General features: G+C 47.4%; 1 protein-coding gene across 1 annotated transcript in view; it reads right to left on the bottom strand.

The window, feature by feature from the left end:
- The window catches only part of MICOS10 (mitochondrial contact site and cristae organizing system subunit 10), an 87,940-nt gene that overhangs the window by 12,430 nt on the left and 57,991 nt on the right, over positions 1 to 17,519 (bottom strand). The window contains exon 2 of the mRNA XM_068243167.1: positions 5,194 to 5,241. Coding sequence (XP_068099268.1) covers positions 5,194 to 5,241 — 48 coding nt within the window. The remainder of the gene's footprint in view (positions 1 to 5,193; positions 5,242 to 17,519) is intronic.

Raw genomic sequence — 17,519 nt, 5'->3', positions numbered from 1 at the left:
CAAGATCTCCAGTAGAGACGAAGTCTTGCCCCTACCGGAGATTCTTGAGTGGCCGCACCCTCAAAACGAATTTTTATTCTGCTGCGTAGAAGGGGTTGCTTTATTCCTGTTAGTCTTGAGGAATGTTGACTGCGTGCCTCTCCAGTTTCTACTAAACTGCTTTCCTGGTCTGTATGACCGTGCTTGCTGGAATCTATTTGTAAAGAACCTTCTTGAATTTTGCTGTCTATATTCCTTAGGTTTTCTATCTTGTGGAATTAATCTTGTCTTTCCTCCCGTAACTACCGAAATGGCTCTGTCCATAACTGGGCCAAACAGATGAGTCCCATCGTAAGGAATTTTACACCAGTTATGTCTGGATGCTTGATCTGCAGAACAAGGCTTTAGCCAGAGTGCTCGCTTCGCTGTGACAGTGTGTAACATTGATCTTGCTGAGGATCTTATTGTGTCTATAGCTGCTTCCCCGACAAAATCACCAGTGAGTTTCAATTCGTCTAATGCCTTTATGATTATATCTTTATCCGTGTCTGAATTCAACATGACTTCCACGTTATCTACCCATATCTTTATGGCCTTGGCCAGGGAGGTCAAAGCTATGGCTGGCTTACACGCCGCTCCAGCGGCCAGAAAGGCTTTTCTTAAATCAGAGTCAATTTTCCTATCCAATGGGTCCTTAAATAGAACTGCGTTATCCATAGGTAGGGTTACGTGTTTCGCTAGTCTCATGATAGAAGCATCTACCACAGGAGCACTATCAATAAATTTTGTTTCTTCAGTATTCAATGGATAGAGCTTTGAGAATCTATTTGCTAAGGAAGGCTTCTCTTGCTTTGACCATTCTTTTAGTATTATGTCCTTTATTACTCTCATAAAAGGAAAGGATTTCGGCTTGGACTGAAGGTGCGGATAGTATTTATCCTGCTCCTGCTGCGAATCCTCTTCTTCCTGCCACTCAATTGCTGATTTTATTGCCTCTACGAAAGCTGGCACTAATGCAAAATCAAACCCAATCGGAGGAAGCTCACCCTGAGAACTCGATTCCTCCGGTTGGGTTGGCGCAGACGTTGCTGCGGCGACTGTCTGGGATGCTGACATTTTTTGAAAAGTGTCCTGGACTGCCTGCTGTATATAAGTTAATACTTGTTCATTGTCTGCTTCTTTATTTTTAGCTAGTTCAGAAAAACAGGATTCGCAGACTCTTTTGTTAGGCAACGCTGGTTGCGCACAAGACCAGCATAAGTCTGGGTCCGGCTTTTTATAACGGGTCATATCCTCCGAGTTAGGGGATTGCGACCTTTCTCTTTGCTGCCTTCCCGGGGAATGGTTAGCAAAACGATATCCCCTGGGAGAAAAATAATCAGAGTCATATCTGTCATAATATGAGGGGCGTGCAGGAGAACGCCTGTAATAATAATCATATCTTCTAGGTGATCTTTCTCTGTAGTTATCATAATAGCCTCTCCCTGAACGGTGCTCTGGTGAGATCCTAGAGGGGCTTTTTCTGTAGCCAAAGTCTCTAGATGTATTCCTTCTTTGAAAGGAGTCCACATGTAGAGAATTTCTTCTAGGAGATCTGATTGATTGAAGATAATCTTCATATCTATCTCGAGATCGGGAGCGTGATAAGTTTCTCCCAGAAAAGGACTGATTGCTTTTAGTGATCTTACGTCCCTCTTCTCCCTCATACGGACTGTGAAAACACAAAGAGATAAACGTGGTGTTTTCACTAAAAAAATCCGTATAATAATGCACAAAAAGATAGAGAGAGAGAAAAAGAGCACTCTTTTTAAGTATACTGCCCAGCAACCAGGTGATCTAAGATAATGCTGAAAAAAGAACACCCAGTGCACAAACCAGAGATAAGGATACATTTAGTATCCTGTTACCTGGATACCCCAGCAGAAGTGCCTGGAATTGAATCATCCATTTCACCTTTAAAATATACAAACAAAATTTTTCTCCATCAGTATCATTCCAGCAATTACCTTTGCCCCTTTGTTCAAAAGCTAGATGTAATGCTACCTGAATCCGAAGAGGAGTAGGAAACCAGGAAGGTATCTTTCTGCATCAGGAGACTTTAGAAGGCCAGGAGCGTGGTACCGGCTGCTAAACGCTGCCACCAACGCTGCCTCTCCGCGATGGCTGTACATTCTTTGCAGTCTCTTCCTGCTTTTAAAAAGGAAGCTGTGCTGGCCAATCCTTTCCCAGCCCCAAATCCCACCCAGGGCAGTCACACGGCTTCTACCTTTATTTAAAAGGTTTTATAGCCGGTTTGAAAAGCGGAAGAGGCTCAGAAACCGCTGCACCACTATATACCTCTCCAAAAAAGGAAAAAAGGAGGTAAACAGAGGGAAAAATAAAAAACAAAACAAAAAAAAAAAAAAACACAAGGAAAAATAGTCATAGAGAACCTGTCCATCGAGGACAGAAAAAAAGAATGGCGGAGGGGGTGGGGATTGTTCAGTCTTATAGAGAAGTCTGTCCTATGGGGTCAGGGGGGCGTGGCCTAACCCATATGTATGCCGCCATGTTTATGCAAGAAAGGGGTATCGGGCGGGACTTTCACTGTATCAGAGCAGAGGAAGGTGACTTTTGGAGGGGGGCTTTTTTGCATCCCTTTAGATGTAAAAATCCTTATGGTATACAGAAGAGCTCCCCCTGGTGGCTGCAGCACATCTAAAGTGGTGCAGGGGATGCACTGGACAGAAACCTCTGACTCATACACACAGCTCCCTGCCTCACCGCTGACCTGCTACAGGGCTGGTAAGTGACACTTACCAAGCAGGGCTTTAGTTAATTGAGGCGTGTTTGGTAAATTACCGAACTTCTGCCTCATGCGCACAATATTTAGTGAATTTGGAAAAAAGGGAAAAAAAAAAAGTGTAAAATATTGAATGGAGGTATTTTACCGAACAAATTGATTTTACCGAACTGCCCTTTGTGAATAGAGCCCCTAGTAGATAACTCAGGTGAAAAAAAAATGTATTGCTTATGGGCCTATGTCACAGCATGCCACAGACAGGCGCATAAATTAACTGTATACCTTAAAATGTCCAAAGACATTAATATGGTCACTGCTTTTGGGAACAAAAGCTCCTTGCCAGGAAGCTGGCCTGTCATTGCCAAATGGAAAGCCCTGGCACATCGTCTGATTATATTAGTATTACACTCTATTACACATTCTTCATGCACGATCTGAACCAGGTTTGCGGGTGACAGATAACAGTAAGCATTCAATGTGCACAATATTCTCAGCAGATTCACTACTACTGTGTAACTGGATTTGTAGTCACCATCCCCAAATTTAACAACCTATCAAGTTAACTAATTTCATGAGCAAAGGGAATTGCATACATTTGCAAACAAAATTTGCATAAACCTGCATCAATGCAGAATTATTTGCATCAGGCTTTCTTCTTACAGCAGAGATGTGATTTATTATACATAAAAGATTCCTGTGTACACAACCTATATACAGTCACAATCAGATATGTATTTCGGACTTTATGAATATGATGATTGCTTTATTATAGCAGCACAAATAACGTGTTTTTTGTTTGGTTTTACTTTTGTGGACGAAGCACTGCTATTAAAATTAAAATTATTTCTGATGAATATTATCTGAGAAATTGAACATTTTATCTTTTTTCTCTTAATTACAGTTTAAATTTATTAGGAATCGGAGATTGTACATTTTTCCCCAACTCCAGGTACCCAAAATTTCTCCACCTCCACAGCACTGCATTTACGCTTGCTTTGGTAATTCATGTATGTATGTATGTATGTATGTATGTATGTATGTATGTATGTATGTATGTATGTATGTATGTATGCATGCATGTATGCATGCATGTCCTACCAAAGCTATTTGCTGCAATCCCTGTACAGCTGTATTTACAGACTGGAAGGGTGAGAGCAGCATTGTGGGCAGATGGATAATCTGCATGGTCCAATCAGCAGGCTGGGGGAGGGGCTTTGCCCTGGCTGTGATGCTCAGCTGCAAGAGGAGAGTAATCTGAAAGTACAAACATTAAAATGTCTTTTCTACATGTATGACTTGCTGTTTTAGGCCTCTTTCACAGTGCGACGTTAAAGTCGCACGTTAGAAAATGTTTTAACGTGGACTAACGCACAGCAATATTAAGTCTGTGCAACATTCAGTGCACACGTTGCGTTGTGTGTAACGTGTCACAATATTTAGAAAGTGCTGCATGCTGTGCGTTTAGCAATAAATCTGCTGCGTTGTGTGTTGCACATGCTCAGTAATTTTTTTTTTAATGTAACGCATGCGCCTTTTTCATTCCATCACTGTGCGACGAAAACGGCGCACCAAACGCAGGGCTAAAGAATGTACTATAACGTCCAAGTTAAAGTCTTTCAATGCGCTGCATTAGGGGCACGTTATGCGACCTTAACGTCGCGTCAAACGCAACGTCCCATTGTGAAAGTGGCCTAAAGGGAACACAAGGTGAGAGGGATACGGATGCTGAGATGTTCATTTCCTTTAAATCAATACACATTGCCTGGCTGTCCTGCTCATCCTCTGCCTCTAATACTTTAGTTAAGTACGTTACTCAGAGCTGCAAATAAAAAAAAGTTTTTTATACATACCTGGGGCTTCCTCCAGCCCCATCCGCTCAGATCGCTCCCACCCCGCCGTCCTCCGCTGCCTGCAGCTATGGGAACCGGGTCCCGTTAGTCGAAGCCAGTCTGACGTAAGCGAAGTGCGTCATTTGTGCATCTCTCTAGCAGCCACTGGAGAGATACGTAGAGGGCGCACTTCTCCTGCGTAGACTGGCTCCGACTGACGTAAGTGACGGGACCCGGTTCCCATAGCTGCAGGCAGTGGAGGACGGCGGTGTGGGTGCGATCGGAGCGGATGGAGCAGGAGGAAGACCCAGGTATGTATAAAATGGTTTTATTATTTTCAGCTCTGGTACACATAGACCCTAAACAAGCATGCAAATGAGATATGCATGACAAATCTGCCTGGATTAGCTGCATGCTAGTTTCAGGTGTGCGATTTAGACCCCACTGACCAGAAAGATCAGCAGGACTGCCAGTTAACTACTGTTTAAAAGTAAATAAATATGGCAGCTTCAATAGGTCTCACACCTGGGGTTCCTTTTCAAGCTTAGCATTAACAAAACAGAACAGGGCCTGAAGACAGACAGGAGGGGGTTAAATACTCACTTTTAAAGAAAATGACGGAAAAGACGATCCCCAAGCCAAGACCGGCACCTGGAGAGGAGAACACAATAGAGTTTATGACAGATCTATTTATTTAATGACACATAATTTCCATGTCCGATGGGCATGTGCCTGAGCAGGCAGAATCAATGCTCAGCGTGACGGCCGGGCCCTGTCCACACTTGTAACTGTGCTGTGAATTACGCCGCGATCTGCTTCCAAAATATGCATTTACTGCGCTGGGATCAGAGTGTGACTCATACAGCCTCTGCAAGAGGGGGAGGGGGGGGGCAGTGCACCTCAGGTTATACAGCCTCTGTGAGGGGAGGGGGGGGGGGGGCAGTGCACCTCAGGTTATACAGCCTCTGTGAGGGGGGGGGGGCAGTGCACCTCAGGTTATACAGCCTCTGTGAGGGGGGGGGGGCAGTGCACCTCAGGTTATACAGCCTCTGTGAGGGGGGGGGGCAGTGCACCTCAGGTTATACAGCCTCTGTGAGGGGGGGGCAGTGCACCTCAGGTTATACAGCCTCTGTGGGGGGGGGGGGGCAGTGCACCTCAGGTTATACAGCCTCCGTGGGGGTGGGGGGGGGGGGAAGAGCGCCTCAGGTTATACAGCCTCTGTGAGGGGAGGGGGGGGGCAGTGCACCTCAGGTTATACAGCCTCTGTGAGGGGAGGGGGGGGCAGTGCACCTCAGGTTATACAGCCTCTGTGAGGGGGGGGGGGGCAGTGCACCTCAGGTTATACAGCCTCTGTGAGGGGGGGGGCAGTGCACCTCAGGTTATACAGCCTCTGTGAGGGGGGGGGGGGCAGTGCACCTCAGGTTATACAGCCTCCGTGGGGGGGGGGGGGGCAGTGCACCTCAGGTTATACAGCCTCTGTGAGGGGAGGGGGGGCAGTGCACCTCAGGTTATACAGCCTCTGTGAGGGGGGGGGGCAGTGCACCTCAGGTTATACAGCCTCTGTGAGGGGGGGGGCAGTGCACCTCAGGTTATACAGCCTCTGTGAGGGGGGGGGGGGGCAGTGCACCTCAGGTTATACAGCCTCCGTGGGGGGGGGGGGGGGCAGTGCACCTCAGGTTATACAGCCTCTGTGGGGGGGGGGGGGCAGTGCACCTCAGGTTATACAGCCTCTGTGAGGGGGGGGGGGGGCAGTGCACCTCAGGTTATACAGCCTCTGTGAGGGGGGGGGCAGTGCACCTCAGGTTATACAGCCTCTGTGGGGGGGGGGGGGCAGTGCACCTCAGGTTATACAGCCTCTGTGAGGGGGGGGGGCAGTGCACCTCAGGTTATACAGCCTCTGTGGGGGGGGGGCAGTGCACCTCAGGTTATACAGCCTCTGTGAGGGGGGGGGGGGGCAGTGCACCTCAGGCTATACAGCCTCCGTGGGGGTGGGGGGGGGGGGAAGAGCGCCTCAGGTTATACAGCCTCCGTGAGGGGGGGGGGGGGAACAGAGCGCCTCAGGTTATACAGCCTCCGTGAGGGGGGGGCAGTGCACCTCAGGTTATACAGCCTCCGTGAGGGGAGGGGGGCAGTGCACCTCAGGTTATACAGCCTCTGTGAGGGGGGGGGGCAGTGCACCTCAGGTTATACAGCCTCTGTGAGGGGGGGGGCAGTGCACCTTAGGTTATACAGCCTCTGTGAGGGGGGGGGGGGGCAGTGCACCTCAGGTTATACAGCCTCCGTGGGGGTGGGGGGGGGGGTGGGGGGGGAAGAGCGCCTCAGGTTATACAGCCTCCGTGAGTGGGGGGGGGGACAGAGCGCCTCAGGTTATACAGCCTCCGTGAGGGGGGGGGGGGCAGTGCACCTCAGGTTACACAGTCCAAGGGGGGGGGGGGCAGTGCACCTCAGGTTATACAGCCTCCACAAGGGAAGGGGACAGAGCGCCTCAGGTTATACAGCCTCCGTGAGGGGGGGGGGGGCAGTGCACCTCAGGTTATACAGCCTCTGTGAGGGGGGGGGGCAGTGCACCTCAGGTTATACAGCCTCTGTGAGGGGGGGGGGGGCAGTGCACCTCAGGTTATACAGCCTCTGTGAGGGGAGGGGGGGGCAGTGCACCTCAGGTTATACAGCCTCTGTGAGGGGGGGGGGCAGTGCACCTCAGGTTATACAGCCTCTGTGAGGGGGGGGGGCAGTGCACCTCAGGTTATACAGCCTCTGTGAGGGGGGGGGGCAGTGCACCTCAGGTTATACAGCCTCTGTGGGGGGGGGGGGGCAGTGCACCTCAGGTTATACAGCCTCTGTTAGGGGGGGGGCAGTGCACCTCAGGTTATACAGCCTCTGTGAGGGGGGGGGGGGGCAGTGCACCTCAGGTTATACAGCCTCTGTGAGGGGGGGGGCAGTGCACCTCAGGTTAGACAGCCTCTGTGAGGGGGGGGGCAGTGCACCTTAGGTTATACAGCCTCTGTGAGGGGGGGGGGCAGTGCACCTTAGGTTATACAGCCTCTGTGAGGGGGGGGGGGGCAGTGCACCTCAGGCTATACAGCCTCCGTGGGGGTGGGGGGGGGGGGGGGGGAAGAGCGCCTCAGGTTATACAGCCTCCGTGAGGGGGGGGGGGGCAGTGCACCTTAGGTTATACAGCCTCTGTGAGGGGGGGGGCAGTGCACCTCAGGTTATACAGCCTCTGTGAGGGGAGGGGGGGGGGCAGTGCACCTCAGGTTATACAGCCTCTGTGAGGGGGGGGCAGTGCACCTCAGGCTATACAGCCTCTGTGAGGGGGGGGGGGGCAGTGCACCTCAGGCTATACAGCCTCCGTGGGGGTGGGGGGGGGGAAGAGCGCCTCAGGTTATACAGCCTCTGTGAGGGGAGGGGGGGGGGGGGGGCAGTGCACCTCAGGTTATACAGCCTCTGTGAGGGGGGGGGGGGGGGGCAGTGCACCTCAGGTTATACAGCCTCTGTGAGGGGGGGGGGCAGTGCACCTCAGGTTATACAGCCTCTGTGAGGGGGGGGGGGGGGCAGTGCACCTCAGGTTATACAGCCTCTGTGAGGGGGGGGGGGGGCAGTGCACCTCAGGTTATACAGCCTCCGTGGGGGTGGGGGTGGGGGAAGAGCGCCTCAGGTTATACAGCCTCCGTGAGGGGGGGGGGGGGACAGAGCGCCTCAGGTTATACAGCCTCCGTGAGGGGGGGGGGGGGGGGCAGTGCACCTCAGGTTACACAGTCCAAGGGGGGGGGGGGCAAAGCACCTCAGGTTATACAGCCTCCACAAGGGAGGGGGACAGAGCGCCTCAGGTTATACAGCCTCCGTGAGGGGGAGGGGCAGTGCACCTCAGGTTATACAGCCTCCGTGGGGGGGGGGGGGGGGCAATGCACTTCAGGTTATACAGCCTCCGTGAGGGGGGGGGGGAGAGACAGTTATACAGCCTCCGTGAGAGAGGGGAGGGGGACAAAGTGCCTCAGGTTATACAGCCTCCGTGAGAGAGGGGAGGGGGACAAAGTGCCTCAGGTTATACAGCCTCAGCAAGAGGAAAGGTGATCTATACGGAATGTTTGTTACTGAGAGTTCCTTGCACAGAGGAAGATACTGCTTCCTTGGCAGTTGAAAAAAACTGTTATTTCCCACAATGCAACAAGGTTCACAGACAGCAAACTGTTAGGACCTAGGTCATGACATCACACTGAGCGGAGTTTCACCACAATATCAGCTATACAGACCCCCCCCCCCCCCCCCCGATCTATTTGAGAAAAGGAATAGCTTTCTCATGGGAAAGGGGGCATCACCTACTGATTGGGATGAAGTTTAATTCTTGGTTACAGTTCCTCTAAACTTTCCCCACAGCTCATCTCGAAAAAAAATAAATAAATAAAAAATAAACCTCCCTGAATACTGGAAAGTGCTGACAATTCCTGCAAAGGAGTCGCTGGACGGCTCCCCTCCCCGGCACACAAGCCGGACTGCCAAGAAGGCCTCTAATTCGCCCTCGCCTCTCTGGTGCCATTACAATAGCACAACTGGCCGCAGCCTGGCGGGGAGTTTATGATGCTATTAGGCATAATTACTATCTGGGAAAAGAGAGAGAGTGGACACAGTGTGTGACCTGCACCTTCCTGCCTGGGCTGGACATGCGAGAGGATGATGGACACAACCTACAAACACCTCAGACAGGCGCAGGATGCCCGCTACAGCGTTCCAGTTCTGCTTCCTCTCCATAGTTTCATGTTCAAAAAATAAAGATTTAAATGTTTTATTCTCTCTAATAGTCTTTCCATGTCCCATAGCCAAAACATAGAAACTATTCACCTTTATTTATCTATCCCCTGCACTCAGTAGCTATTCTCTGCCAGGAAAGTGCTTTATAAAAGAGGGCACTGGAGAGGGTATGGGGAATTGTCACAATTAGGAGTGATGTCAATTGTAGATGTGCACATTATACAGGAATTAGGGGTGGTGCAGGTGTTGAGATTGTACCAAGGTTGTGGTTAGGTTAGGAGTAGGGGAGCACAAGTTCAAAAATTGAGGGCCAGAATCTGGCCCTATATTAGTGTGGTGTATTGAATCACTATATGAATCATAGTTTTTGTTAAGTAGTATATACAGTTATATAAGTTTACGGAAAAATTGGGTGCTACTCACTTTAATGGTTATGGCATGCATTGTCACTTTAAAGGGAACCTAAACTGAGAAGGATATTCATTTTTCCTTTTAAAACAATACCAGTTGCCTGACTCGCCTGCTGATCCGGTGTCTGTAAAACTTTTAGCCACAGCCCCTGAACAAGCATGCAGATAAGGTGCTCTGACTGAAGTCAGTCTGGATTAGCTGCATGCTTGTTTCAGGTGTGAGATTCACCACTACTGCAGCCAAAGAGATCAGCAGGGCTGCCAGGCAACTGGTATTGTTTAAATGGAAACATTCATATCCCTCTCAGTTAAGGTTCCCTTTAAGAAGGTGATGTAAGAGGTAATGTAATACTGTTGATGTGCACTGTCACTTTAAAATATCCAAAAGGGGTGGGGAATGGATAATTGGAAAAAAAATTACTTTAGCATTGGTAGGGTGCACTGTCACTGTCACAACACCACAATAGTGTGTTGTGCAATATTAGTGCAATAATAAATATGTAGCAAGTAGGATGGACACTGGATTTATGATTTTTATATCTATGGGTTATTGTACATAATGAATAGCAGATTTATTGATGGGAAGGAATGTATTGTATATAATGAGTAATGGTGGGAATGAATTTGATATTGTAAAGCAATTTTTGTATATATTTTGTATTTGCGTATAATGAAGTTTCATGAGAGAATTCTTGGAAAGTGCTTCCGGGGGTAGAATTATGATTATTGTGAATTCTAAATGGTTTTAGTATTTGTGTAATTATACTATGTGCGCTGCACCGCAGGGATACTATAGCCAGCACGCTCTGATGGCAGCCTAGCAACAAGTAGAGGGCGGTGCAGCAGGCGTAAATCAAAGCGGAGGAGGCGCGGTGCAGGGGTTATTAGTCCGACGTCGGTTTGCGATCTCCAGCCCCCGAATGAGGCACGAGGTGTGCCGAAACGCGTAGGGAGGAGTCGGAGATGCGCTGACGTCAGAGTAGGAAGCAGGAGGAACGGGTTGATCGTGCTGCTCTATAGTATCCGCGGTTGGAGCCTTCACGTCAATCTGTGAGGCCTGGTGCACACCAGAGGAGTTTTTCTGAGCGTTTTGAGTTTTTAAATCTGCTGCTAATGTTATCCTATGTGTCTGTGCACACTGGAGCAATGAGGTTTTGTAAAAAAAAACCATAGCATTACATTGGGAATGCTATGGGGTTTTTTACAATGCTACATTGGGAATTGCTATGGGTTTTTTTTTACAAAACCTCATTGCTCCAGTGTGCACAGACACATAGGATGACATTAGCAGCAGATTTAAAAACTCAAAACGCTCAGAAAAACTCCACTGGTGTGCACCAGGCCTAAGCCTGCATTTACAAGAGCTTTTAATAAACGGATTTATCTTCACATGCTGGATCTACTCCTTGGCTGGCTAGAGAAAGATTGGATGTGATATGCAATAACTCAAGACGCGCTTCCGGTGAGTGCACCCACAGGAGCTGTGAGATTGTTCCTTATCAAGGTGGTGGCACTACCCCCTGGGGTGTGGAACGAGGCGTTTATTGTAGCCTGTTAGGCAGTACTGGGCACTATGTGCATGTTCTGATTATTTCTTACAGGGTGCAAGCAAGCGCAGTGATCTTTGTGCAAAAGAGGGCACTAAAAACAGGAGCTACAGTATTTCAAAACACGTCACTTGATATTAAAAAGTGTGTGCGTGCGTCCAAGTAATCAAAATAGTCCAACTTAGTTAGTATTTTGGGGAGGGCTTCCCTAGTATCAGACTTTTTTTTTTTTAAAGAGAAACTCCAGTGAAAATAATGTAATGAAAGAAAAAGAACCTAATTTTTACAATAATAACACATTTATGCAGTGTTCTCCCCAGGCTCTTTTAGCCGGGTGCTCCACCCGGCTAGATTTGGTGACCACCCGGCTGTCATCTGCTCACTTCCTGACCTCCTCCTATGCTGTAAGCAGAGTTGCCCTGCATTTTCATCTCGACCCACCCGGCTACTTTTTCATGCCACCCGGCTACTATTTCATGCCACCCGGCTACTATTTCATGCCACCCGGCTGGAAAAAAATTCTGGGGAGAACACTGTTATGTTTAAATTATTTAGTCAGTGTTTGCCCATAGTAAAATCTTTCCCATCCACAATTTACATTCTGAAAATTTATTTATTTATGGCGACATTTTTACTGCTGGCAGGTGATATCAGAGGAAGGTTTGCTTTTTTTTGGCAGTTGGAAACAGCTGTTATTTCCCACAATGCAACAAGGCTCCCACAGTGTGATGTCAGAACCAAGGGCTTCGGAGATGGACACTTATGTCAGGGAGGAGAGAAGCAGCAACAGATTCCCTTTTTTCCCCCTGTAGTCATTGTTGCCACGTTATAAATAATAGAATATAAGGACATAACATTATGAAAAATCTGTCATTGAGCGATCATAAGAGAACTCTGGCGGTGCTCCAACATCTGTCCGCTACATATCAGAACCAATTATGCCACTAGAGATGCACGGATCGCAAGCTCAAAGAAAACAGAGCCGCCAATACACATCAAACGTGCTGGCCATGGAAATACATATATGTAATCCACATCAGGAGGAAAGGAGAACCATGGCAAATCCACCATGCATGTGTGTGACCAGGTGTGGGCTCCTTGGGTCACTAGGCTCCTGTTAGACCAACCAGTGCCTGTTTGAATAACCTCAATGCAAAGGGTTCCTTTGGCACTCAGATTTAAAGCAACACCAGAAAACATACCGTAGCCAATATTATATATGCCGACCGTTACTTATTTGTTGTCAATTTACAAAGTTATGTATATGGCATTCTGTTTCAATTTCATGTTGCATAATGTTGTATGTACTGTGTCATGCGATTAGGGCTCTTACACCGGAAGACATTGCGTTTGATGTGACGTTAAGGTCGCATAACGTGCCCCTAACGCAACGCATTGAAAGACTAACTTAGATGTTATTTAGCCCAGCGTCTGGTGCGCCGTTTTCCTCGCACAGTGATAGAACGAAAAAGGCGCATGCGAAAAAAAACAAACACAAAAACACATTACTGAGCATGTCCAAACAGTCTAACGCAGCTAAAAACGTGTATAACGCATAGCATGCAGCACTTTCATTTAACGTGCAGCGTTAGACACCAACGCAACGTGAACAGCCCATTGATTTTTCACTGCTGTAAGTTACTGTGCGTTACATGTTGGTGTAAGGTGCGACTTTAACGTCGCACTGTGAAATAGCCCTTAAAGGACCGCTATCGCAAAAATCATAAAATTTAAAAAATACATGTAAACATCCTCCAGAGTAAAAGGAGTCATAAATTACTTTTCTCCTATTTTGGTGTCATTTACAATATGTAGTAGAAATCTGACAGAACCGACAGGTTTTGGAGTAGCCCATTTTTTCATGGGGGAGGGGGGTCTCAGGGTTTTGTTTATTTTCAAAAGCACTTAGCGAATGGCTGTTGCTCCATCCAACTGCCAAAAAGGCGTGAAGCCAACAGGGAGGCTGGCCAGCATCTTTGTATAAATCTTTTTCAGGGAGTGTCTTTATAAAAAATAAAGGCCATTCTCAGAATCCCCCATGAAGAGTTGGACTAGCTCAAAACCTGCCGGTTCAGTCAGATTTCTGCTATGTACTGTAAGTAAGGGCAACATAGGAAAAAAAAAAGTGATTTATGGCTCATTTTACTCTGGAAGAAATGTACTTATTTGTACCGGTGTACATGCATTTTAAATTGCTAGACCTTTAAAATTTTAATAAATATTAAAAAAGGGGGTTAAAAAAAGCCATGGCTGACAAAGTTTGCTCACAAACCATAACAATATTAGGGACGTATCCCTGTATAACAACAATTATAACCACACCTCAGGGTCACAGACAGTTGGCACCAATAATATATAAATGAGACTCATCCGCATAAAGGTAATTCAATATACACAGAATAAGCTGGTTAGTAATATCACAGTAATCTGTCTCAGTATGAACAAGCCATAAGAACAGATAAGTCCAACCCACGGGCAGGAAGTTTCTGTTCTTATGGTGTGATCATTGCCCTACTTGGGATTTTGGCCGCGGCCTTATTGATATATGCTCTCCCATACTGATATGGAGTACTGTAACATTACTAACCAGGTTAGCCGGTGTATATTGAATTATTTTTATGCAGATAAGTCTGATTTATATATGTTAATGGTGCCAGTTGTCTGCTACCCTGCCGTGTGGTTTTAATTGTTGTCATACAGGGATAGGTCCCTAATAAATATTGTTATAGTTTGTGAACAACTCTGCTGCTTTGTCAGCCATCTTTTTCTCCTAATGTTGAGCTCCGATTGGTCAGAACAGTGAATATGGTGGGTATATGTAAGAAACGAGACAGCTGCGGCGAACAGCACCGCCGCCGCAGCTGCCTCCATCCAGGACGCCGAGGACGGAACGTCCTTCCGTGCAGGGGGTTGCCTTAGCGCGCGGGCACAGACGGGACCTTTATGCGGGGAGGAAGCCCGTCAGCTGACCTGCTGACGTCAGAGGAGACCCACGGCACCCAGGATTGGCTGATGAGAGGGGGCGTGCCAGTGAGGTCTCCTCTGCTTTATAAGCCTCCGGGCTTCATTGTTACATTGTCTGTTGTCGTGAATACTCTGCGTGTTAGCGCTCAGACCTTAGACTAGATCCCAGGTGTTGATGCTAAGTATTTCACACCTAGTCTAGGATTTTGCTACTTTGTAACTATTGTATTGTTTAGACTAGTTCCCGGGTGTTGATGCCAAGGACTTCACACCCAGACTAGGATATTGCTTATGTATTGATCTCCTGTGTACGACTCTTAGCGAATTCTCTGACTCTGATCCTGCTTTCTGATCCTGTACTTTTGCCTATCTGCCTACCTGTTGCCAAAGCTCTGCCTGATTACCGTTTACTCTCTTGTCTCACGATTCTGTACCGATACGTACCTTCCTGTTGCTGAACCTCTGCCTGACTACATTTACTCTCGTCTCACGATCCTGTACTGATACTTACCTCTCTGTTGCCGAACCTTGCCTGCCTGACCATTCTACTCACCAGTGGGCCCTCGCCACTGGTGAGGTGTTACTAAGCTAGCTCCGCTGGTGAAGCAGTTCTGTTAGGCTATAGTCCAGTCTTGATTGCCTGCTCGTTAGGTACCTGTCATTGTAGTATTACTGTGTCTCGCAGGCTGCAGTACGGTCTGACTCACCCGCCCCTCGGGTGTTCATTTGCTTGCAGCATATTCTGTATCACCCGCTCCTCGGGAGATTCAGCCTTTTCAGTATTGTTCCCCCAGCTTGCTGGAGGTTGTACGTCAGTGCACGGTCTGTGTACTGTTTATACCTCACCAGCCCCTCTGGTGAGGCCTCATTGTACCATTAAAGTTACGGTTGCACCAAATCACTACACACTCTGCTCTATGTCTGCTACACTGGGATTATTGGTGATTCTGCAGATCACACATAATCGGGTATAGCGTCTGCATTATTGGTGATTCTGCAGATCACCACATAATCAAACATCTGAGCTCGACACCCAACCGTTACAGTATAGTATATGTGGGGGGGGGGGGGGTCTCTGGAAACAGAAGGGTTAATCGGCAGCCAGAAGCGTGCGGTTGCAGCTGGCACCTGATCTTGCCACACTTGGCTCCACAGCTGTTTCCACTGAACAGTCGCACCTCCGCAACAGCCTTAAACTCATAACAATAAAAGTTGAAAGGCCTATCTCATAATACAGGGGGAGAGGGGGACCTGAGTGTCGGGACATTTTAAAAAGCGGGGAGAAGGGGGGTCCCCATTTACACCTTCTCTTTGACGGCTTCAAGCACTTAATTGAGAAAACAGGCTCTGCAATATTGCCATTAACCAGACCCATGCCAAGTCAGTGCCCGCCCACCAAATGGGAAATACTATTTGCCAGGGGGAGGGGTGTGTGTAAAGGGGGGAGTGGAGTGCCTGGAGGTGTGCAACGCCAGATTTGAGTTTACAAAGAGGAGCAACAAGACTACAAATTTGCAGAAGGACGTCACCCATAGAAACCAAACCTGGGTTTATTTTGGTGGCAAGTGCAAAGGCGGGGCTTGACATTGAGAAAAGAAAAAAAAAAAAAAAAAAAAAAAGGGAAAAAAAATTCTGTTTAGTGGAATGCAGCAGATGCAAAGCAATAGGATCCATTCACATCATTCCGTTCATTCCAAAGAGCGGAATGCAAGTGTGGGTAGCCTGCGATAATTTTGGATGGCCTGGATGAAGCAGGTGCCGGGTACGCTGAGCGAGTGGTGGCAGGGAAGGGAAAGCAACACACAAATGAAAAAACAATGACCAGGTCCGATTTTATAGGATCAGCATTTGATCCATAAGTGTGAACAGAGCCCAAAACGGCCTTCATTATGTATAGTTCAGTTGCTATTCGGTCATGCCCGACTCTGTGCGACCCCACGGAGTACAGCAAGCCACTCCCACTATCCTTTACCGCCTCTCCTAGCGCATGTTCATTATGTGTTAGTATCCCAATGATATTCCCAAAAGATTTATAAATGCCAGTAGGGAAAGTCAATGAGCTGCAAGAGGAATCGGATCCCACCCCTGCTTTATTCGATTGGTTTAAAGAGACACTGAAGCGAAAAAAAAATTATGATATGATTTGTATGTGTAGTACAGCTAAGAAATAAAACATTAAGATCAGATACATCAGTGTAATGGTTTCCAGTACAGGAAGAGTTAAGAAACTCCAGTTATCTCTATGGAAAAAAGCCATTAATCTCTGGATGGAGAGGGCTGTTATGGGACTTTTATTATCTCAACTGTTACTAAACAAATTCCTTTTCCTCTGGCAGAGGAGAGGTCATTAGTTCACAGACTGCTCTGAAAGAATCATTTTGAATGCTGAGTGTTGTGTAATCTGCACATATTATAGAATGATGCAATGTTAGAAAAAACACTATATACCTGAAAATAAAAATATGAGAATATTTTCTTTGCTGCTAATCTTCTAGTAATTATTCATAGTACACAACCAATTCACTATATCATATTTTTATTTTTTTTGCTTCAGTGTCTCTTTAAACCCTGCATACACCTGCATTACAAAATTTTTTTTTTTTTAAAAATGCACAATTCTGAATGTATTGGAAATTATTTGCATCTCACTAATCACTGCTGAGGCTTCATTCACACATTAAAAAGCGTTTAGCTAGCTGTCCTCTTCCACCTCACAATTTCCTCCCTGGGACAACCCCATCCCGGCTCATTGACAACAAGCGTCTGCATTATACTGGCGCCTCCTGTCTGCGCAGTAGTAGCACAGAACCAGACGGGCTCGTGCAGCAGCGCCAATCTATCGCACAGGTGCTAGCTGTCCTACGCCTGCGCAATGTAACCACACTTGTTCATGTACGAGAACAACCTTCGGGGGGTTGGGCTTAGGCAGCACTGGAACGGCAAGGTGAAGGGGGATGGTGGAAGCTTCTGGAAGATCCAGACACTTCCCTGTACCAAGGTAAGCATCTGTCTTTTTCTCTTAAAAGGAATACTATCAATGCCCAAGTGTTCTAAAATGACAGTGTGCAAATAATGTCTAAGTAGCTGTGTAAACATTTTCCTACTTTTCTTTTTAAATATCAGAGGCAAAAGCTGTAATTTATTGAGGGTAGGATTTAGCTATATTGGGACAAATCAATTGCAGAAGGGGTGTCTGCTTCAATGCATAGCCAGAGTTGTATATCAGACTACAGAAAGCAAATATCAAACATATCAAACTCTG

Source organism: Hyperolius riggenbachi, chromosome 6 (genome assembly GCF_040937935.1).
Source record: "Hyperolius riggenbachi isolate aHypRig1 chromosome 6, aHypRig1.pri, whole genome shotgun sequence".
Classification (NCBI taxonomy): domain Eukaryota; kingdom Metazoa; phylum Chordata; class Amphibia; order Anura; family Hyperoliidae; genus Hyperolius; species Hyperolius riggenbachi.
Note: the sequence above shows the minus strand (reverse complement) of the source record. Positions and strands in the feature narration are given on the sequence as shown.